The sequence below is a fragment of the Doryrhamphus excisus genome, linkage group LG7, assembly GCF_037039965.1.
Source record: "Doryrhamphus excisus strain RoL-2023G ecotype Guam linkage group LG7, RoL_Dexc_Guam_v1.1, whole genome shotgun sequence".
NCBI classification, from domain to species: Eukaryota; Metazoa; Chordata; class Actinopteri; order Syngnathiformes; family Syngnathidae; genus Doryrhamphus; species Doryrhamphus excisus.
In genome coordinates, this window is record NC_136363.1 from 12,263,044 (window position 1) to 12,284,585 (window position 21,542).

Genomic DNA, 21,542 nt, shown 5'->3' on the forward strand with positions numbered 1-21,542 from the left:
GAAAAATGTCTAGACCGTTTTTTCCCACCATTGACTGTGCAGCATGGCCATGCAGCAGCAGCTGCAGGCGGACTTTCTCCACTCGAATCTACACCCGACATCAGCTAACAAGGAGCGCAACACAACGAGACGACACATCTATCCATCAATACAGGATCAATTGTCCTTCAAAGTAGTTTTGTGACAGTACAGGAAGGGCCTCCTCTGTTGCTGCTTCCTTTTTGTGCACTTGAGGGTGTCATATTCCTCCAAGGCCCAGTGCGTTGTGGGTACTTTGTGTCTTACCTGTAACATATTTTTACAAATAAAAACAATAGAACAAAAAAATAGTTGTGTTGAGAAAGCAGCGGCTAGTGGGCTAACGTCTAAGCATGGTCTCTTCCTCAGGTGAGCGTACATCTGCTTCACTAATGGACGCTCCTTTGTCCCGCCAGGCCCAACTTATCGTTTGTCTTTTCCATCCTTTCTTGCCTTGGCATTGTGGCCCCTCCCCCACCTATCTCCTCTCCTACGCCGTGGACAACAGTGTTCATGTGTGCTTTTGGGGAGGTGGGGTGTTGGGGGGGGGGGGTAACATCACATAATCTCCAATCAGAAGGATAGTAGGGGCAGTTGTCATAGAAACCCTCTGCATGTCTGGAGACACCCCCCCCCCACCACCACCACCTTGTGCAGAATTGTGTTGCATAATGATATCATTTCTGACACTGAAAAGAAAAGAAGTGCGGGGAGGGGGGTACAGACCATAATAGTGCTCCTGTGCAGCTGGTTGCTATGGAGATAGGCAATGAGGCGAGGGGGGTGGGGGGGGTCTTTCAGACAGACAGGGTCAGGTTACAATGTAAGTCAAAATGCATACCTCAATGGTCATGCAGGAGGCCCGTCCCATCACTTTTGACTCTTGCACCCAGATGTCCCGTCGGATGAGCGAAGGATGGGAGGGGACCTGCTGGCCCATCCAAGCGCAGGTGACCTAGCCACAGGAAGACAGAATACAGCAAATAGACAAACCTAGGAAACCTGTCCCCATCAACCAGGAAGTAGCCTGCTAGCATGACCTTTATGAGGCCTTGGTGGAAGGTTCACACTCAAAATGTGTTGTCTGTCATTTTTTAAGTAAGAAGGAAAAGGTTGTGGGGGGCACTTTAATACATTTTGTGCATGGAAGATGCTAAACAATCAAATGTACCATAGTTATGCTATGCTATCTGAATAAAATATGGGTGACAAAACAATTTTATAACAAATCTCATTAACAGAGTTATCACAAGATCTTATGAGATTAAAACGTGACAGTGAAAACGTGAATCAATGAATCACACAATAAATAAAAATGAAGTGGATCATTTTGCCAGCCTCGGTATATTGCCACATGCATGCGCGTCTGTTTTCCTCGTCCCCCGCCTCCAAACAAGCAGGAAGAGAGTTCACTCTGTGCATTGGTGCGTTTGTTCGGTACAACAACGTCATGTTAGTCATACAATCTTTTTGCGGCGGTGGGTGGAGGCGGGGCCTCAGGCATATACACAAGTGTGTAATGTAGTAGAAATCAAATTAGTGGATAGTGCAATATATTGTGATAATTTGAAAAACATTTTGCAATGTAAGTAAAATCTCGTCTTGTCAACTGAGTGTCTTGTGACACCCCTACTCATACTAATAATGAATTTATTTTCTTTTTACAATATACCAAGGGCCGATAAAAAGCAAGCTGTGGGCTGAAAACGGCCCCGGGGCCTCGTGACATATTTGATCATATAGAATGATCCATCGCTCAGCTTCCATAGTAACTACTGTCCATGATATCATGAAGCTATGCTACGTGAGGGTCATTTTGATGAACTCCACCCGTCTCAGCAGCTTTCATATCGTTTCTTCCTTCTCTCTGCAGCCGTGATGCCTTGCGTGGATTGTCAGGGTAGTCGTCAAACACAAAAAAGGGCCAGACCATAATAACCCCCCCCTTTATTCTCCGCTACCTCCGCCCCTCCCCCAACCTTAGAATGCAGACATCCCATAATATGCATACACCCCCCCCCACTACCACCTCCCCTTCACTGCTTGGCCTGCCACTCCATAATAATCACTAATTCTCTCCCTCGCTGCTAGCTCCGCCCCTGCCCTGCTGCCCCCCTCCCACCACCACCACCATCATCACTTCCTGTCTTAAAGGTTCCTCTGCTACAGCAGCCACAAAAAAAAAGTCAATGCGTGACGTCCCTTCACACGCCCACCACCACACATCATCACACAACTACACAATGCGGCGAAGAAGTGGAGTCGCTTCATTGTGAGAATCAAACAACGGACTGGAGGAAGTGAGTCACGCCGCGCAGCAGCGAGCGTGACCTTCAACATCATTTGGCTCCATGAGGCTAATTGCTGTCAAGCTGAGGATGCCATGAGGAGGACTGGTGTGAAAGAGAAAAGACTAGTGTGTAAAAGGTGTTTTTCTTTTCATGAACGTCCACTTGTTGTCCCAAGTTCACCTTCAGAGGAGGCGAGGCCTGAGGAGGCCAGAATGTGTTCATTCTCCATCCCACATTTGAAATCCAAGCTGCAGGTGGGTTAGCCTCCTCTGATAGCTGGAATGTAAGATACGTGATAGGATAACCGGTGGATGGAAGCGGCAGGGATCAGGAAGTCGACAGACGTTAACTCATCAACAGGGAGTAGTCCAAGATGGTGTTAAGGTCGCTAATGTCAGGTAGAGCTGGTGGAATTAAGAAAGCGTACCCCCCCAACAGAACATGCACACTAAAAACACACATACCTCCCCCCTCTCACCACCGTGCCCCCCACCCCGCACGCACGCACGCACACACCCTGTTCCCCTCCCCCCTCCCATTCCATACCAGGGCACGTCGTGACAAAACAAAGAACACCCCATAATAGTCTGCATGGTATGCATGGTAACCACTTATGTCGGAGATGTGTGTGTCTGATTCACTGTATGTGAGCACACACACTTACAGGCAAACACACACAATATAGCCAGCATTACACAACTACTCACACACACACACACAAGGGGAAAACATGACAGCTAGTACGGCTAACACCGTTTATGTATTCAAGTTTAACACAATGTTGGACACGCACACAAAGGCAGTGCACAAACTACAAAATCCAAAAGTCATGATGCATGCGCACATCATCACGCAATCACGCACAAGCATTCACTTTGCACAATCCACTCACCTGCCTGTCATGCCACACACACACATTCTCTGATCAGCGTGTGTGTGGTTGTGTCGACATACTGGTGACATTTGTGCACGTGGCCGTCAACAGATTGTTGCAACGTGCCACACAACAACATCCATGTTGCAGTTGTTGCGTCTCAGCATGGAAGTTGTGCTTCTCCTGTGTGTGTGTGTGTGCGTGCATGTGTGTGTGCACGTGGACGTCCTTAAAGAGAAGCCAAAAAAAAGGGAAAGGAGCAGAGAGGTCAGGTTTCTGTCCCATGATGCAACTCTCAACTGCCCCCCCACCCCTCCTTTAAGCTGGTTGCCCATAGTAACACACTTATAATGAGGTCAGATGGACATCCAATAATATTCAGCAGCGTGAGGAGGCGCCGCATCGGAGGTGTCAGAGGCTGAATCAGCAACAAGACAAGATGGCCGCCACATAAACACAAGTTGAATCATCAGGTGACACAAACACACACACACACACAAGGAAAGGCAAAGGTTACTTCAAGTCGGCCAATCAGATGCGCCCAATACCTCCTTCACTTTCACTTTTATTTCAGCATGTCACTCACTTTTTAAACACAAGTTAGTCAGCAAGGATTGTCTCCACATCACAGACACACACACCAAGAGAGACAAGTTCTACAAAGAAATGTGGTCACATCGCTTGTCTGTGGGGGCCTGAAAGCTCAGAGCGATGCATGATGGGAAAGCAGGAAGCGGCTCAGACAAAGGCCTGCGTGGCACCGAGCCTGCACGCTGCGTTGTGTCGGCCTGCAGGATCCATTTTAGACTGCCAATCAAAATGAAGCCAGCTCATTTGCATACTGTATCCAAAGACAGGGCAGGGCCGCCCCCTGTCGCCCACTGTAGGGTATTGCACCAGCTCCCTGCCGCCGTGTGCCTACAGTGCACGCTCAATAAGTATGCGACTTGATGACCACCACCATTCTACTGAAATAGACCCCAACGACGGACGAGAAGAAGAAACGTGAGCGAGCAAGGGTCAAGTGGTTTTTATTCATTGCCAGCAGCTGAAACATTGGTTGTTGAAGATCGCTTTCCAAAAGTCACATTGGCACTCGGGCATCAAGTAACAGTCGGAACAGAACAAGGCCATGTCCACACAAAAAGCATCTTTTCTATGCGTTTGGTCCTTTGGGTCCACACGCCACCATAGTTTTGTTGGCTTAAAAACAGTTTGGTCTCACTTTACAATAAGGTACACAAAAATACAGTAGGTACGAAGGAACTAATGAGTAGAGTCGGTACTAAGGAACTAATGAAGTAATGAGTAGAGTAGGTACTGAGGAACTAATGAAGTAATGAGTAGAGTAGGTACTGAGGAACTAATGAAGTAATGAGTAGAGTGGGTACTGAGGCACTAATGAGTAGAGTAGGTACTGAGGCGCTAATGAGTAGAGTGGGTACTGAGGGTACTGAGGCACTAATGAGTAGAGTGGGTACTGAGGCACTAATGAGTAGAGTGGGTACTGAGGCACTAATGAGTAGAGTAGGTACTGAGGAACTAATGAGTAGAGTAGGTACTGAGGCACTAATGAGTAGAGTAGGTACTGAGAGACTAATGAAGTAATGAGTAGAGTAGGTACTGAGGAACTAATGAGTAGAGTGGGTACTGAGGCACTAATGAGTAGAGTAGGTACTGAGGCACTAATGAGTAGAGTAGGTACTGAGGCACTAATGAGTAGAGTAGGTACTGAGGAACTAATGAGTAGAGTAGGTACTGAGGAACTAATGAACTAATGAGTAGAATAGGTACTGAGGAACTAATGAACTAATGAGTAGAGTAGGTACTGAGCAACTAATGAGTAGAGTAGGTACTGAGGGACTAATCAATAGAGTAGGTACTGAGGAACTAATGAACTCCACATTGTTGTTATTATTATACGGGAGCCAGGCAACGACATTTCGTTGGCAATTTCACTGCTGTGCTGTGCTATCTGTCTATCTAATGAGTAGAGTAGGCACTGAGGAACTAATGAACTAATGAGTAGAGCAGGTACTGAGGAACTAATGAGTAGAGTAGGTACTGAGGGACTAATGAAGTAATGAGTAGAGTAGGTACTGAGGAACTAATGAGTAGAGTAGGTACTGAGGAACTAATGAGTAGAGTAGGTACTGAGGCACTAATGAGTAGTGGTTAGAGTTCGGGTTAGGTACGTTAGGTTCGTTCCTCATTAACGACTGTCATTTTGTGTACCTGTGTTTTCAGGCTTCCCATTGGACAAATGCCCTTGTCAGCCTGTGAATGTGGGTTTATTTTAAAACTCGACTCGTGTTTTTTCAACACCACAGTGAGAGAAATGTGCCTGTTTGTGTGGACATGGCCTCAGAAATATTCATAATACTAAAGCATCATTCTGCAGCTAAAAGAGTAGTGAAGAGGTCATGGTAAAAAGGAACTTCTGATTGGACACTTGACTTGTGTCAGTATTAAAAAAATAAAATAAAAAAAAACGTATTCATGTACTGGCCTTCATAGAGGAGCCTACAACTTCAAACAGCCAACCTCAAGGGGCCAGCATGCCAACAGGAAGTTGTTTCTGCCAGGAATTTAGCTTGGCTAGCAGACTCGCTAGCGTCTCAAGAGGTACTAAGTGGTATTGCACGACACAATGGACTGCACTGGTAAGAGTTGGTGTGGTGCTTTTAAAGATGATGTTAAGCAGCAGTTGGGGCTTCATTGGTGGAAGGAGTGATGAGGTCACATTAACTTGGGCCCATAAAAAGCTAAATGTGCTAAAAAAAAAAGGTTTAGTCACACAATGACTCTCTTCGTCTCTGAAAACAGAAGAGTAATTTCAAGCTCCTTTGGTCCAGAAAGTGATTAAAAGAGTTAGTTTGACCTTAAAAGTCTTCAAGGAACTATGATCTAAGACCTTCACGGTGAACTTCTGCTCATATAATGAAGGCACTCCAGTTAAAGAACAGTAAAGTTTACTGAAGGAGGCAATTATCTTTCTAAATGACAAAGCTTTACTTCAATTCAAAATGAGGAGTTGAGCAGAATCAGCATTTTTTGGGGCTTTTAAAATGGCAAACACTTTTTGTCCAATGAGCGAAGAGTTCCGTTTGACTTTTAAGGCGCTCGCTTGCCTGAAGAGTTTTCCTTTAAATGTTTCACAGATGGCAACAAAATCGTCTCCTCTTTCGTATTTAGGCCACATTTAAATACCCGCCCCGCCCCACCCCACCCGCCCTGCAGCCCGGGTTCACCTCGCCGCCATCTGGGTCGAGTGGCGTCTTAAAGCAGGACACAGCGCCGCTTGGGTTTGTTCTCGGGAGGCTCCAGCGCCGCCAGGATGGCCTCGTCAAACACGTTCTTCAGGCCTCTCTGAGAGAGACAACACAACAAATGCTCACTGGACGCCTCCATGGTGACGCGGTAACTCTCATATCGGGTGTCGTTTTTATTTAAAGGAAAAGTGCACTTTTTAAAACATTTGTCCACAGATCGCTCCTCTGCAGTTACCTTTGGGATGCACACGTGCACGGCATCGTCTAATTTACATAAGTCATGATTACGCATGGGCACTTAACTTTCATGTGAGCAAAAAGCATAAAAAGAAAACCATCTATGTCACAAAAAAGATGGAGCTGTCTGTGAGTGCTTTGAGATGGGGGAGGGGCCCACCGTGCATGCATCCATGTCAAGAGTCTCAGAGAGAGAGAGAGAGAGAGAGAGACCAAAATGTTTTGGTAAAACATGTTTTTATAAAATGTTTTTTCTAGAGCATTAACATTTTGCACTGTGTTCAGTGGGCCTTGAACACACCACAATTGAAAGAGAAACCTAGACATAATTTTCTCCAACACTGCCACAGCTTAATAAATCCGTACCTCGAAGACAATTATAACCTCACTTTGACACTTGATAAGAGTCTCGAGAACGGTTTCACTACCAGCTAAATAAAGTCGCCATGTTGGCAAAATCCCTCCTGCTACATGTTCTTATTCTCCGTCAGACCAGGCTGGTACAAGGTGTGTTAACAAGCGGATGTACACAAATGGTCCCATAATAATGGGTTTACGAACAGGCCGTGTCATGTCTGTGATGGGACGTCAAACGTGGGCGTACATACCTGCGTCAGCGCTGAACACTCCACATATTTGACGGCCCTAAGCTCTCGCGACAGCTTCTCGCCGCTCTCGGGGTTCAGAGCTCGCTGTTTGTTCTTGGCCAGCTTCTCCAAGGTGTTGCTGTCGTCCCTCAGGTCCACTTGAGTGCCAACCAGCAGGAACGGCGTCCGCGGGCAGTGGTGGGAAATCTCCGGCACCCACTGCGGGTCAAAGTGGGTTTAAAGCGGCTCCGGAAGTCCGGTTAGCATTCGTAGCTCAGCTCTGTCGACATAACTGACCTTCTCTCTGACGTTCTCAAAGGAAGAGGGCGACACGACGGAGAAGCAGACGAGGAAGACGTCGGTCTGGGGGTAGCTGAGGGGTCGCAGTCTGTCATAGTCCTCCTGGCCTGCAGGGGACGATGCAGGCATCACAAAGTGGAGCAGCAAGAAGCTACGGGTGTACTCATGCTACATGCCGGACCCCCTTCTCCTGCCCTGAGAGGATTTTCATCTGGTGCCCTCACCTGCGGTGTCAAACAGTCCAAGAGTGTACGGCTCGCCACCGATCATCACCGTCACGGCATAGTTATCAAACACCTGAGAGGATCAGAGAGCACGATCAGGAGTGTGGGAGAAGGCCTTAAACGGTTAAAGTTGAATGCTGGAGTCAGCAGCGACTGACAAAGAAGCCATCAGTTTGTAGTCAGCAGTCTGTCAACAGTCGCTCTGCTGTTTCCTGGCCAAGCATGTCAGGCCTCACATAAACAGCAGACACCAAATTGGCCTCCTGGTTGAAAATTCACTTGATAACTAAATGTAGCGTGTTCTTCCTCCAAAAATGGACACGTGTGGGGGCAGCGGGGGCTCACCGTGGGGACGTATTCAGACGGGAATTTGTTGGTGGTGTACGAGATGAGCAGGCAGGTCTTCCCCACGGCGCCGTCACCCACCACCACACATTTTATGGTCTGCATCTGAGGAAAGACAACATGAAGAATCACTCCTCGGGCTGGAGTTCGCAGCAGGTCATGTGACTGAAGGAGGGCTCAGTGTTGTCATAGCAAACATGCTGCCTCTTATGGCAGAAACAGTCAACAGCTATGCAACGCTGCTTGTCATTGGCTGACTTCGTTTGAACATAATTACCTGCTCATCATGATGACGTCAGCTTTTTTGTGCTTTAGTCGAGAGCTAGAAAATACTGACAAATCCCAAAATACCTTACCTTACCACACACTGCTATCATAGCCCGACATTAATATGTGCTCCTTTGTTTACTTCATTTTGAGGCAGCATCCACTGGAAAGTTTGCCTCATATTAACACCTTTGGCTTCATTTTTACATTATGAGCTTTGAATGATTTCTCATAAAGTGTCACTTCCGCATACGTAGTAAACAAACAAACACTAATCACATGACGAAAAGTTAGAGAAGGTGTAAAGCGCCTTCTAATATGCTTAGTGTCCGATTAAGCCTTTATACATTAATTCATGTTTATGTATATACATATGTATATATAAAAGAAGCGATTAATATACTTATTAGCTAAACGTTGTTAGCAACCACTAGCTATGTGAGTCACATATCCGCCCGGTCCCCACCCACAACAAAATAACACATTCCAACAATTAAACGGCAAATAAACAAAACCCCAAAACAAAGAAGAAACACTTGAGACAGTTATGTCGTCACAACATTGAATCTCCGGACGAGCAATGCGGAACTTTTCAAACTTTTGTTCGCTAGTTAGCTTTAGCCGTGACAGAAAACTGGTTGCTACAGCTCGACAGGAGTCTTGTCAACAAAGCGAGGATCCTAGCTAATCGATTCCGGCCTAAAACTCGGAGGTTTATGGTCAGAAAGATGAGTTAAAGTGTGTGACAAGTCGCTGACAACTCCTACCTCGCTCTCCTTCAAGGCGCTAGAATGCTGAAACAGCCGTGGTGCGTTCGCGTGCTTTCGGTAAACAGCTTGTAAGCCAGAGAGGACGTTGGGTAATTTGAATGTGTTGAGTTTGTCTACCATCGAAAGTTGCTTGTGTGTCGTTAAAAAAACTTGATTGACGTATGGAATACTTGACCATTTTCATCAACAACTCGTATTTCGTTTTAGTTCTACAGGTGGCTTCATTAAATACACTGTGACCAGTAGAGGGAGACAGAGGCCAATGGCAGCAACACACGACAGGAAGTTCTTATTCTTTCCATTCAGGATTTGTTTACCTTCATTGATTAGTTAGTTTGATTGTATTTACACAGGAATGCAATGTCTTCTTTACTGTCCAAGGTGCAGGAGATGGTTGGCTCACTTTTGCAGAAGAAGATGCAAGGTCACCTGTCCATCACGCTTCACCGCCTGACTGCTACTTTCATTTTGCTCCCTCCAGATTTAACCCTTCACCAAACCCTCCCACTCCAGTGTGCGTCTCAATCGGCCGCTCACCCTTGGCTCATTGTGCGTGCGTCAAGGACATTGCACTGCTTGTCCCCAAAAGATAATCCCATTAAAGTCATGAATTTAATTATAGTTGATAAGTTGATCTCACACACACACACACACACACACACACACACACACATACTCTTCTGTGCTGTCAGAGCCTATCGCTGTCAGCCTCCAGCAGACGAGAACATCATCAGTCTGTGTTTGTACAGCCACCACGTTCCTGCAGTGGGAGGCTGCACATGTACGCGTGTGTGTGTGTGTGCGAGAGAGAATGTGCATGTTCTCGCCTTCTAACACACACACACGCACATTGTTGCATTGCAAATCATATATAAATGCTTACAAAATGGCCTCTCAGCTGGGGTTAAAGGTCAGCATGAAGATGCTGACTGCTTAGCTTCACCTGGAGGACAACACACACACACACGCCGACCATGTTATTAGTGACCTCTATTCTTTTCACGGATGCTCGGAAGTGTCTCATTTGCTGGAGGAAGGATTATGTAACCCAAATGGACCGAACCCCACTGCGGTGCGCCGGAGAAAGGACCCCCCCCACCCCACCGCCTCCAAAGCTAATCCCACCCCTCACCCACCATCTATTTTTACCTCCTCCGCACCTCGACCGTATCCCTCCATCATCACATCCCTGCATCCTCCTCTTCCTCCTCTCTCCATCTCCTCTGACTCATCTCCCCTCCCCCCCAATCCCCAGGCCCCGCCACCCCCCCGCCCCCCACCAAACCACCCCCTCCTCCCCTCCTGTTTTCCTCCCAGGCTGGTTCTTCTGGCGCTCCAGAAACCCTCCCAGTCGCCAAGACAGGCACGACGCACACGGCAGGTAAAGATGCTCATCCGTGTTTCTTTTTGCATGCATGTTAATGTGTGTGTGTGTGTGATATCAGAAATTTGACATACTTTTCTGGATTGTGTGTTCAGTGCTTTTACTGAATGCTGATTTTGGAAAGGTAGTGTGTGTTGTTATACACTCTAGCTACACTACTATTATTGTGTGTGTGTGTTGTACATCTTGGCTGCAGCAATACGTGTGTCTGTGTGTGTGTTTAGTGTTTTGGCAGCATAGCTGTTATGTGTGAGTCATTTTTTGTGCAAACACTCAGTTATGGTTATGACAAGTGTGTGTGTGTGTTTCACACACATTGCTATAGATTAGATGGAAAACGATTGTGTGTGTGTCACACAGTAAACAGACCAGTGTGTGTTTTTGTGTGTGTGTGTGGTCTTGCTGAAGTGCATGCATGTAAAATGGCTGTCAGGTGTGTGTGTGTGTGTTTAAGTGTCTTGGTAGGAACAGTGGGTCCTTTAAATGCGTCAGATTAGATTTGGCTGCAGCCTGTAGGTGCAGTGAAAGCATCACCCTGTGTGTGTGTGTGTGTGTGATGGGGGTGGGGGGGTGACCTGCTTTCACTGTGCTGTTCAAACAATCAACACATTAATCAGAAATATGCCAATAAAACAAACAGAATCTATTATCCAATATTTAATGGATCATTCCTTCCTTCCCGTGAAGAGAGAATGTGCCGTAAACACATCATCATCACGTGTGTTCTATTCTATTGCCAGCTACCCAACAAGCATATTTAATTATTTATATTTATATCTATCGGCCGGCTTCTCCATTTTCTCCTCCACTGCTCTCCCTTTGCTTTATATTTACATATTTATGTCTTAATCCGCCTTCCTGTGTCACCACACACATGAACGCCTCCCCATTCACATATCAGCATTCTCCCTGCAAAATGTCCCTTTCAAAAGAAAAAGGCTTTTAAAAGAGTTCGGCCAAGACGCCAGAACGGCGTGTTTGTGTCGGAATGCTCGCCTTCATTTACCCAGGATGCATTGCACCGCAGCCTCCTCTGTCGTGTCGTCATCACTCGCTGGCGCTTGTCGTTTGTGCTGAGCACTGCAGTCTGTGGAAGGTGTGGCGTGGTGCGTTCAGGGTCCCTCCCTCCCTCCTGCCGGGCCGATGGTGCCGCGATACTGCTTACGTAACACGGGCCTTGCGTGAGATACGGGGGATACTGTGATTGCTGATATCGACCATGGCCTAGTATTGCCGATACGAATACCGACACGTTGATAATTTCTTTCCTTTAATGTGTTAATCATTACTATAATCAGGATAAAACACAGGCACCTGCAATAATTTGAATAGAACAAGTTTGTAAACAACATAAATGTATAAACCAGGGGCGTCACTAGTTTCTGAGGAAGGGGGGGGGGGGCTTAACCCCCTGGAGATGCACATGATTTGAATGAATGTAGTAGACATTAGGAAATCCAAAAAACAAGAACCGGGATATAAATTTCCCACTTTTGGACAGATTTAGTAGAGATACTCAATTGTTTTAGGCCACCATTAAATTTACGTATGTAATACTTAAATTACATAATTTAAGTACACACAATCTACACTGCAAAACCGCTGGTCAAGCTCTGCAACCATTCTGTCCACTGGACAGTGATCAATTATATCATAATCATTATTATATTATTCATTAGCCTATTTTTATTACTATCATCATTATTCTTCTTCTGATTATTACTAGGCTAGTATTAGCCTGCTTAATGTCTTGCTTATTAGTCTGCTTTTGCCCTATTATATGAAATTTGTCAGATATGTTTTTGGTAAAAAATTTAAAATCAATAAAAAAAATTAAAAAATCAATAAAAAATATGACTCCAAATTGTCCATAGGTATGAATGTGAGTGTGAATGGTTGTTTGTCTATATGTGCCCTGTGATTGGCTGGCCACCAGTCCAGGGTGTACCCCACCTCTCGCCTGAAGACAGCTGGGATAGGCTCCAGCACCCCCGCGACCCTCGTGAGGATAGGCAGTAGAAAATTAATGAATGAATAAAAAATATCAAAATATTTAGGGGACTTAAGAACATTTTAGGGGGTCTGAAGCCCCCCCCCCCCAAAATAGGCCTACTGTTGCCGCTGGTATAAACAATGTAACAATATTAACTAAACACGTGTGAAAACACAAAAAATAACAAAAATTTCAAGTTAACACCCGAATTTGGGACATTTTACTTTTTTTAGGGGTGTCACAAGAACAAAACGTGACTAGAAGTCTCATTGAGGAAAAAAGCAGTCCTGTGGGCTGACATGAGTGGGTGGAGGCGGGGCTGCCAGCATACACACGGAGTGCAGAAGAATGTAGCGTAGTACAAATTCTATTAGCAGATTGCAGTAAAATGTTTCATTGTACTTTTCTTAAAAGTAATGTTTGTTCACTGTTTTTTAAAAATTATTTATTGCTGTTTTACTTTTGGCTTACTTCCTTTTTGTCACTCTGGATGGTTGGTGGCTAACATTAGCAACGTCATCGCTACTACGCCGTATTTTCGCATCGTCCGATGTTCGTCTTCCATACTCACAGGGAGCAAAGGTCTGCAGTGCTGCACGGCGCGGCCTCAAACCGGCACACAAAAAAAGGCACACAAAAAAAGACTACAAAACTACAAAAACACGACAACATGAGACAAGGACCAGCAACCAACACACAAACCACACACACACACACACACACACACATGACATACCAAGTGACACCACTGGAACCTTCCAGAACATTGCTAGTGCATCTCTTCAGAGGAATGTTTCCTGCATTAGCACAGCTCCATTTTCCAAAGAGTCCCTCCTGGGAAACAGGAGGCAGCGGTAAACAGGAAGTGGAGTCGAGGAACCTCTACGGCATTGGCTTGGAAAAAAATGAATCAATCATAGCAAGACAGATTGGTTGTGTATTCAGCGTTGAGACACTTCTCTCCTCCTCCCCACCACCAGGATGTCGATTGTCAGCATCGTCGCCAGGGAGATCCTGGACTCCCGAGGGAACCCCACAGTGGAAGTGGACCTCCGCACAGAGAAAGGTGACACCCCCGTTCATGTGACATTTATAGATTAAGGTTTTATACATGATGGCTAATGTGAGAACACACTCGACTTTCCTTCCCTCCTCGCTCAGGTCTTTTTCGGGCGGCGGTGCCCAGCGGAGCGTCAACCGGCATCTACGAGGCGCTAGAACTCCGAGACGGAGACAAGAGCCGTTACAAGGGCAAAGGTCAGTGGGTGTTGTTCAAAGGGTCATTATGTAACTGCAACATGTCCATTTGAGAGGACTATGTATCTATGCGAGGGCGGCACGGTGGTCGAGTGGTTAGCGCGCAGACCTCACAGCTAGGAGACCAGGGTTCAATTCCACCCTCAGCCATCGCTGTGTGGAGTTTGCATGTTCTCCCTGTGCATGCGTGGGTTTTCTCCGGGTACCCCGGTTTCCTCCCAAAAACATGCTAGGTTAATTGGCCATTCATAGGCATGAGTGTGAATGGTTGTTTGTCTATATGTGCCCTGTGATTGGCTGGCCACCAGTCCAGGGTGTACCCCGCCTCTCGCCCGAAAACAGCTGGGATAGGCTCCAGCACCCCTGTGACCCTCGTGAGGAAAAGCGGTATAAATTGAATGAATGTCTCTATGTATCCTCTGAGCTGGAGCCAACCCTCAACCAATCAGGGAGGAGGCTGCCAAATACGAGCTTTTCAGCCAAGAGAAGCATGCAGATTTACACGATATGGAAAGACTCAGCCTAGCATGGTATTCGAGGCCACCAAGGAGCATTCATTCGTCCATTTTCTACCGCTTATCCTCACGAGGGTCCCGGGGGTGCTGGAGCCTATCCCAGCTGTCTTTGGGAGAGAGGCGGGGTCCACCCTGGACTGGTGACCAGCCAATCACAGGGCACATATAGACAAACAACCATTCACACTCACATTCATACCTATGGACAATTTGGAGTCGCCAATTAACCTAGCATGTTTTTGGAATGTGGGAGGAAACCGGAGTACCTGGGGAAAACCCACACATGCACGAGGAGAACATGCAAACTCCACACAGAGATGGCTGAGGGTGGCATATTTTTTATAGATTTTTTAATTTTTTTTATAGATTTTAAATTTTACCAAAAACATCTCTGACAAATTTCATATAATAGGTCAAAAGCAGGCTAATAAGCAAGACATTAAGCAGGCTAATACTAGCCTAGTAATAATCATAATAATAATAATAATAATAATAGTAATAATAACAATTTGACAATTTGGAGTGGCCAATTAACCTAGCATGTTTTTGGAATGTGGGAGGAAACCGGAGTACCCGGAGAAAACCCAGGCATGCACGGGGAGAACATGCAAACTCCATACAGAGATGGCCGAGGGTGGAATTGAACTAGCTGTGAGGTAACCACTTGACCGCCTGTATTTCCTGTAGTGTTATCTTTAGTAAAGCAGTGGTTTTGGATCCCCCCCCCCCCCCCCCCCCCCCCACGAGCAGGAACGTGGGTCCACGACTACAACGTCTTGCCTGAGTTCTAATGATATTTTCCTCTGTGTGCCCTACAGGTGTTTTAAAGGCTGTGGGACACATCAATGACACGCTGGGTCCTGCACTGCTAGCCTCAGTCAGTGTTATTTACTGTTGGATTAGCAACACGTCTGTATTAAAAAAGCGGCATGCTAACGTGAAGGTGTACGCAGGGCATCAGCGTGGTGGAACAGGAGCAGCTGGACAACATGATGATCGAGATGGACGGCACGGAAAACAAATGTGAGTCACGTGATGTCACGGGTTTATGCCAAAAGACGTGGAGAGAAGACGGCTTTGCTAAAAGACTTCCTGTCATGTGACCTGCCAACAGCTCAGTTTGGGGCCAACGCCATCCTGGGCGTGTCTCTGGCCGTATGCAAGGCCGGCGCCGCCGAGAAGGACGTCCCCCTGTACCGCCACATAGCCGACCTGGCAGGAAACACCGAGCTGGTGCTGCCGGTTCCGGTGAGGGTCTTGCAGCGTTCTTCTTCTGTCTTCTGCGCTTTCACTGCCAATTCACAGCCCGACCGTGTGTCTGCAGGCCTTCAACGTGATCAACGGGGGTTCTCACGCCGGAAACAAGCTCGCTATGCAGGAGTTCATGGTCCTCCCCGTCGGTGCCGAGTCCTTCAAGTAAGAACTCAGAAAGAATTTGAATATCTTGTATCTGTTTCCACTCACTGTCCGTCTTTGGCGGCGTGGAAAGGGAGGCGTTGAGGATAGGCTCTGAGCTCTACCACACGCTGAAGGGTGTGATCCAGGAGAAGTACGGCCAGGACGCCACCAACGTGGGCGATGAGGGGGGGTTTGCCCCAAATATCCTGGAAAACAGCGAGGGTAAGATCGAGGACTCCAAAAGCAACCAGCAAGGTGGTTGGTCCCTGTGTCTCACCGTCTTCCCTCCGTGCTCAGCTCTGGACCTTCTGCAGACGGCCATCGAGAAGGCGGGCTTCAGTGACAAAGTGGTGGTCGGCATGGACGTGGCCGCATCCGAGTTCTACCGGGAGGGGAAGTACGACCTGGATTTCAAGTCCCCACCAGACGCGGAGCGACACATCAGCGCTGAGGAGCTGGCCGACATCTACCAGGGCTTCGTTAACAACTACCCAGGTGGGTCATGACCTCCAGCCTTCGCTTTGTGGCCAAAACCTTCTGGCACTGATGGGATGTGTCCCCCGTGTCCCCTGTGTCTCCTCCACCAGTGGTGTCCATCGAGGACCCCTTTGACCAGGACGACTGGGAGGCCTGGTCCCGTCTGACAGCCCAAGTGGGCATCCAGGTGGTCGGCGACGACTTGACGGTGACCAACCCCAAGAGGATAGAGAAAGCGGCCGAGGAGCGTGCCTGCAACTGCCTGCTGCTCAAGGTCAACCAGATCGGCTCCGTCACCGAGGCCATACAAGCGTACGTACGCCTGAATGTATAGGATGTGGACTCAACTGGACCAGTGACGAGGGCCACGGCGACAAAACAAGAAGAAAGGTCAAGGTCACTACTGATGTCACATCCTTCCTGTTAGGTGTAAGCTGGCTCAGGCCAACGGCTGGGGCGTCATGGTCAGCCATCGCTCGGGAGAGACGGAAGACACGTTCATCGCCGACCTGGTGGTGGGACTGTGCACTGGCCAGGTAGGGAGTACACACACGTAGACCACCACCACCACGGAGGAGCGCTTTAACCTCTCTGTCTTGCAGATCAAGACCGGCGCCCCCTGCAGGTCTGAAAGGCTGGCCAAGTACAACCAGCTCATGAGGTCAGTGTGCGCTTGCTAACATCTGCGCCTTTCAACAAACACGTTTGAGACGTGGCTGTAATCGCAAAAAGTACTCGTACGAGGAAGTACTCCACTTGAGACACAGTCAGCGTCAGCAAAAAAGAGGAAGTAATCCCATTGTGCAGGACAGGAGGAGTTAGCAGAGACTTAGCCGCTGCTAAATTGCTAATCCGTGTGCTGTTTGGACAAACGCACCACAGTTCTCACTTGTCTTGTCTGCAGGATCGAGGAGGAGCTGGGAGACCAGGCTCGCTTTGCAGGACACAACTTTAGGAACCCTAGCGCCCTGTGAGAGGGACTCACACACACACACACGCAGACCGAGCCATGGTCGAATGAGGAAATCACACATGCAAAAAAAAAAAAAAGAATATGCACTGGACTCATGACCTGTATGCACGCGCACACACACACACACACACACACACACACACAGGTTGAGTTGAAAAGCCAGACATGCACTGTTATTATTAGTTCAATTGAAAAAGATGCTTCTTAAAAGACGTGGACAAGACCAGGAAGCCAACATTCACACTCTTCCTCTTTACTTTCTCCTCCTCTTCCTCATCAATACACCACTTTGTCCTTTTGCTTTGTGCTGAATGTCCCACAAGAGATTTTAAAGAAGAATTTCAAAGAAAACTAAGAAAGTGTATCAATGAAAATGTGTCAAATAAACAGTTTGCAATTTCAAATTTGAAAAAGAAGTTTGATATATTTCATTCATTCATTTTCTACCGCTTATCTTCACGAGGGTCGCGGGGGTGCTGGAGCCTATCCCAGCTGTCTTCGGGCGAGAGGCGGGGTAGTTTGATATATTTCAAGACATAAAAATGGCATTTCAGCCATTGTGATATAGGCATAAAAATTATATTATGAAGTATAATGTACATTTCAGGAGCTGCACGGTAGTCGTGTGGTTAGTGCACAGACCTCACAGCTAGTAGACCAGGGTTCAATTCCACCTTTGGCCATCTCTGTGTGGAGTTTGCATGTTCTCCCCGTGCATGCGTGGGTTTTCTCCGGGTACTCCGGTTTCCTCCCACATTCCAAAAACATGCTAGGTTAATTGGCCACTCCAAATTGTCCATAGGTATGAATGTGAGTGTGAATGGTTGTTTGTCTATATGTGCCCTGTGATTGGCTGGCCACCAGTCCAGGGTGTACCCCGCCTCTCGCCCGAAGACAGCTGGGATAGGCTCCAGCATCCCCGCGACCCTCATGAGGATAAGTGGTAGAAAATGAATGAATTTTGACATTATGTACAACTTTTTATATTACAACTTTTTCTCCAATTCAGTTCTCCACAAACCAGTTTCATTTGGTTTTGTTTCTCACACTACACCTGAAACAAATATTTGATATGTAATATCTCAACTCTATGCTACTAAACGTACAGCTTTTATGAATATTTTGACTTCATTCTTGTAAAATTACAACTGTTTTTTTCCAGATTTTCCAAGTATTTCAAGTTTCTTGAAAAACAAATTCTGACTTTACTCCCATAACTTTTTCCACAACCGAAAAACGTATTTCCTTTAGATACTAAGTTAATACTTTAATACTCATAATAGTATATTATTCACATAAAAAAAGAAAAAAAGCCCCCCTTGACTTGAATCTCAGCGGAGGTCTGTGCTGGTTTGGCTTCCCCTCAAGCGCATGCGTTGATGATGTCGACAAACTCCGGCTTGAGTGAGGCTCCGCCCACCAGGAAGCCATCCACGTCCTCCTGAGACGCCAGCTCCCTGCAGTTGGCTCCCGTGACAGACCCTGCCACCAGAGGTAAGGAGGAGGATGAGGGGGCGCTGAGCTAACACGGCTAGTCGCCTTAGCCGCTCACCTCCGTAGATGATGCGCACCGCGTCGGCCACGTCGTCTGACACGTTGGCTCTGAGCCACGCCCTCAGCTTCTCGTGGACCTCCTGAGCCTGGGAATTTTTTCCAGAAAATAAGAGAAATTGAAGAAAAATAAGGATCGATCATGTCCTTCCATCAGTACGTTGGTGTCATATCAAATAAAGAATAGAATATGCCTTTGGACGCCCTCGCTATAAAGTCTAAATCAGGGGTCTCAAACACGCGGCCCGCGGGCCAAATGTGGCCCGCAGGACACTAGTTTGAGGCCCCCGCCTTGATATGAAAGTTGAATGTTAGTGCGGCCTGCGCAAGTTTGATATGGATGCTGTATGGTATCATGTACCCAGAAAAAATTATTACGTTTGATTAATGTTCATGTTAAAGGTTAAATAACTGTTAATAGTTATCCTCCCTATCCATGTGGAAGTGGTACGTTTTTGGCTATTTAAGTTTAAAGAAAATAACTTCCGTAACTACCGTTTAGGTCGCTAGATCTCTAGTTTGCGAGTTAGCATGTGTCTCAAGACCCTGCAGTTGCGCAATATGTTGTAAATAAAAAGAGTATAAATGTGACTATAGTCGTGTTTTGTCATGTCTACAGGGCTCTAATAATGCTTTGTTCATTTTAATCTGAAAAAAATAATTTGTCTACCCACCAACTATATGTGGTTTCTTAAGTTTTTATTATTTGCCGTTTTATTATTATTATTATAGTTATTTATTACTGATTGATTGATTTTCTTTATTCTTGATTTGTTTATTTTTCATCTTATTTTGTGCAGAAAAATAAAAATTAAGATATTTGAGAACAGTGGAATGTTTTATCAGAGCTTTTATTGTAGAAAATCGGAACCAAAGCACTGAAAAAGTATATTTTTCTGTTTTTAATAAATGCGTTTTTTTGTGTGTGTGTTTTTTTGGAAAACCTGATGTGGCCCAGTCTCACCCAGACCCTAGCTCAGTGGCCCCCAAGTAAATTGAGTTTGAGACCCCTGGTCTAAATTATATTAATTACCTGCTCAGGTGAGGCTGTCCTGCCCGTGCCGATGGCCCACACGGGTTCATAGGCCAGAACCACTTTGGCCCAGTCGTTCACATTGTCTGCAACACAAACACGACACATGAAACATGGCGTCTCTCCTGTCAGTTGCTGGAGACATTTTACGCCTGTCACGTTCACATCATCGGTATCTCTTCCCTTGGCCCCATGGCGGGTTATTTAGCAGTTGCATGCAATATCCTGTCAGCACTGAGTAATACGTTTTGTTTCCTTTGTTGGAAAAACCTTTGGACAGCCCTTCCCCAGCTGGACTCTAACCGACGCCTAAAAGTCACCTGCGATGGCTTGCGTCTGAGCATACACCACTTCCTCTGTGGTGCCGCCCTCGCGCTCCTCCAGCGTTTCCCCGATGCAGGCGATCACGCCGAGGTCGCTCTGCAGCACATGAGCCACCTGCAACACAAAGAGAAGATGTGGACCGGAACCAGAATGTTCTAGCTCCGTTCTTGAAGGTTCTTGTATCGAACATCAGGTTGTTTATGAAATACTTGGAAGAACAAAAGCTGCGTTTGAAAGAAGGAACCTTTTGGCCAATCAGCTCGTCGCTTTCACCAAACACATGGCGGCGCTCCGAGTGTCCCAGAAGCACCCAGTCGGCCCCGCAGTCCTTGATCATGGCCGGGCTGGAGGAAAGAGTGCACATGGAATTTCTTGAAGTCATCAAAGCACCTGAAGGCATCACCCGGCGAAGATGTTACCTGATCTCCCCTGTAAACGCTCCCTTGGCCACCTTGTAGCAGTTCTGGGCCGCAACGCCGACTCGGGGGTCCAGACGGGAGCGAGAGAAGTCCAGGTAGATGGACGGGGCCGCGCACACCACCTCTGAAATGTCAGTTTTTAATTTAAGCTCTTATGAAAATGAGTATTGATGTGTTTTTTTATTTTGACTTTGACATATTTTTGATAAATCATCACAAATGAATGAACTTTTATTGTGTAGGACCAGAGAGGCTAAACCTGTGACGTCAGCTGTCTTAATGCGGTGATCCTCGTCACGTGACCCAGCCGTGTCACCCGATCTAATGTCTCATCATCAGCTGTGAATTATCATTACCCCCCCTCCGCGCTGTCCTACCGGTGTCGTCGTGCAGGCTGGCCGCGTTCAAGCTGCCGATGAGCGCATCCAAGCTCTCCTTGTCGCCGTTCATCTTCCAGTTCCCTCCCACGAAGAACCTCCGCGCCATGGCCGCCGATGAGTGCTAATGTCCGGCTCTATCAGTGGAGGAACAGCTGAGGTGGTTGTGATGGCTGGTTGTGAGACTGACCTTTCAAAATAAGACAACTTCTTCTTGTTAGTGAATGTCCACCGGCGCCATACTGCCTCCAAGAGGCCCAGAGAGGGTCTGCACCACATTTCAATTCCATCCTCCAGTAGGGGTGGTATGGAGGACCAAAACTGCCAAAATAATAATAAATAAATAAATAAATAAAAGTGGAAATAAAAACAAAAATGAAAAAAAATCAAAAAATCAAATACAAAAAAATAAATATAAATGGAAATAAAAACAAAAATATATTTTTTTTAATTTTTGAATCTTGTTTTTATTTTTGTATTTATTTTTGCTTTTATTTATTTATTCATTTATTTATATATTTTTTTATTTTTGTTTTCATTTCCATTTATATTTAATTTTTTTATTTAATTTTTTGATTTTTTTTTCATTTTTGTTTTTATTTTCACTTTTATTTATTTATTTATTTATTATTTTGGCAGTTTTGGTCCTCATATAA

The 21,542-nt window shown here is 46.3% G+C and overlaps 3 protein-coding genes across 5 annotated transcripts; 1 reads left to right on the forward strand and 2 right to left on the reverse strand.

Annotated features, from left to right (window-relative positions):
• Positions 1-4,197: 4,197 nt before the first annotated feature.
• LOC131101846 (cell division control protein 42 homolog) lies at positions 4,198-9,341 on the reverse strand. 3 transcript variants are annotated; one of them, XM_058047226.2, is made up of 6 exons: positions 9,183-9,341; positions 8,149-8,253; positions 7,804-7,876; positions 7,577-7,686; positions 7,301-7,498; positions 4,198-6,552 (listed from the first exon to the last, which is right to left on the reverse strand). In XM_058047226.2, exons 1-6 carry the CDS (start codon positions 9,303-9,305, stop codon positions 6,463-6,465), a joined length of 699 nt encoding a protein of 232 aa, XP_057903209.2. In that variant the 5' UTR covers positions 9,306-9,341; the 3' UTR covers positions 4,198-6,462. The 3 variants fall into 3 exon arrangements, with proteins under 3 accessions (XP_057903209.2, XP_057903210.2, XP_057903211.1); XM_058047227.2 differs by lacking the exon at positions 9,183-9,341 and adding an exon at positions 8,505-9,172; XM_058047228.2 differs by lacking the exon at positions 9,183-9,341 and adding an exon at positions 8,426-8,450.
• A 1,103-nt stretch (positions 9,342-10,444) lies between these two features.
• eno2 (enolase 2) lies at positions 10,445-17,324 on the forward strand. The gene is made up of 13 exons (XM_058046848.2): positions 10,445-10,566; positions 13,543-13,628; positions 13,724-13,819; positions 15,153-15,211; positions 15,288-15,357; positions 15,449-15,582; positions 15,659-15,750; positions 15,824-15,954; positions 16,030-16,227; positions 16,320-16,521; positions 16,637-16,745; positions 16,812-16,870; positions 17,114-17,324. Exons 2-13 carry the CDS (start codon positions 13,544-13,546, stop codon positions 17,181-17,183), a joined length of 1,305 nt encoding a protein of 434 aa, XP_057902831.2. The 5' UTR covers positions 10,445-10,566; position 13,543; the 3' UTR covers positions 17,184-17,324.
• Positions 17,325-17,414: 90 nt separating this feature from the next.
• On the reverse strand, positions 17,415-21,133 carry LOC131101577 (triosephosphate isomerase). The gene is made up of 7 exons (XM_078792110.1): positions 20,887-21,133; positions 20,510-20,633; positions 20,335-20,434; positions 20,087-20,204; positions 19,767-19,852; positions 18,735-18,822; positions 17,415-18,664 (listed from the first exon to the last, which is right to left on the reverse strand). Exons 1-7 carry the CDS (start codon positions 20,993-20,995, stop codon positions 18,546-18,548), a joined length of 744 nt encoding a protein of 247 aa, XP_078648236.1. The 5' UTR covers positions 20,996-21,133; the 3' UTR covers positions 17,415-18,545.
• Between the last annotated feature and the right edge of the window lie 409 nt (positions 21,134-21,542).

Excerpts from the sequence above, each read along its gene's own strand:
- LOC131101846 (XM_058047226.2), bottom strand. The coding sequence starts at position 9,305 with ATGGTAGACAAACTCAACACATTCAAATTACCCAACGTCCTCTCTGGC. Across the intron at positions 7,687-7,803 it reads TGGACTGTTTGACACCGCAG|GCCAGGAGGACTATGACAGA; the intron begins GTGAGGGCACCA and ends CGTCCCCTGCAG. Across the intron at positions 7,499-7,576 it reads TTGAGAACGTCAGAGAGAAG|TGGGTGCCGGAGATTTCCCA; the intron begins GTCAGTTATGTC and ends TTTGACCCGCAG.
- eno2 (XM_058046848.2), top strand. The coding sequence starts at position 13,544 with ATGTCGATTGTCAGCATCGTCGCCAGGGAGATCCTGGACTCCCGAGGG. Across the intron at positions 13,629-13,723 it reads GGACCTCCGCACAGAGAAAG|GTCTTTTTCGGGCGGCGGTG; the intron begins GTGACACCCCCG and ends CTCCTCGCTCAG. Across the intron at positions 15,583-15,658 it reads AGCTGGTGCTGCCGGTTCCG|GCCTTCAACGTGATCAACGG; the intron begins GTGAGGGTCTTG and ends GTGTGTCTGCAG.
- LOC131101577 (XM_078792110.1), bottom strand. The coding sequence starts at position 20,995 with ATGGCGCGGAGGTTCTTCGTGGGAGGGAACTGGAAGATGAACGGCGAC. Across the intron at positions 20,435-20,509 it reads GCGTTTACAGGGGAGATCAG|CCCGGCCATGATCAAGGACT; the intron begins GTAACATCTTCG and ends TCTTTCCTCCAG. Across the intron at positions 18,665-18,734 it reads GGTGCGCATCATCTACGGAG|GGTCTGTCACGGGAGCCAAC; the intron begins GTGAGCGGCTAA and ends CTCTGGTGGCAG.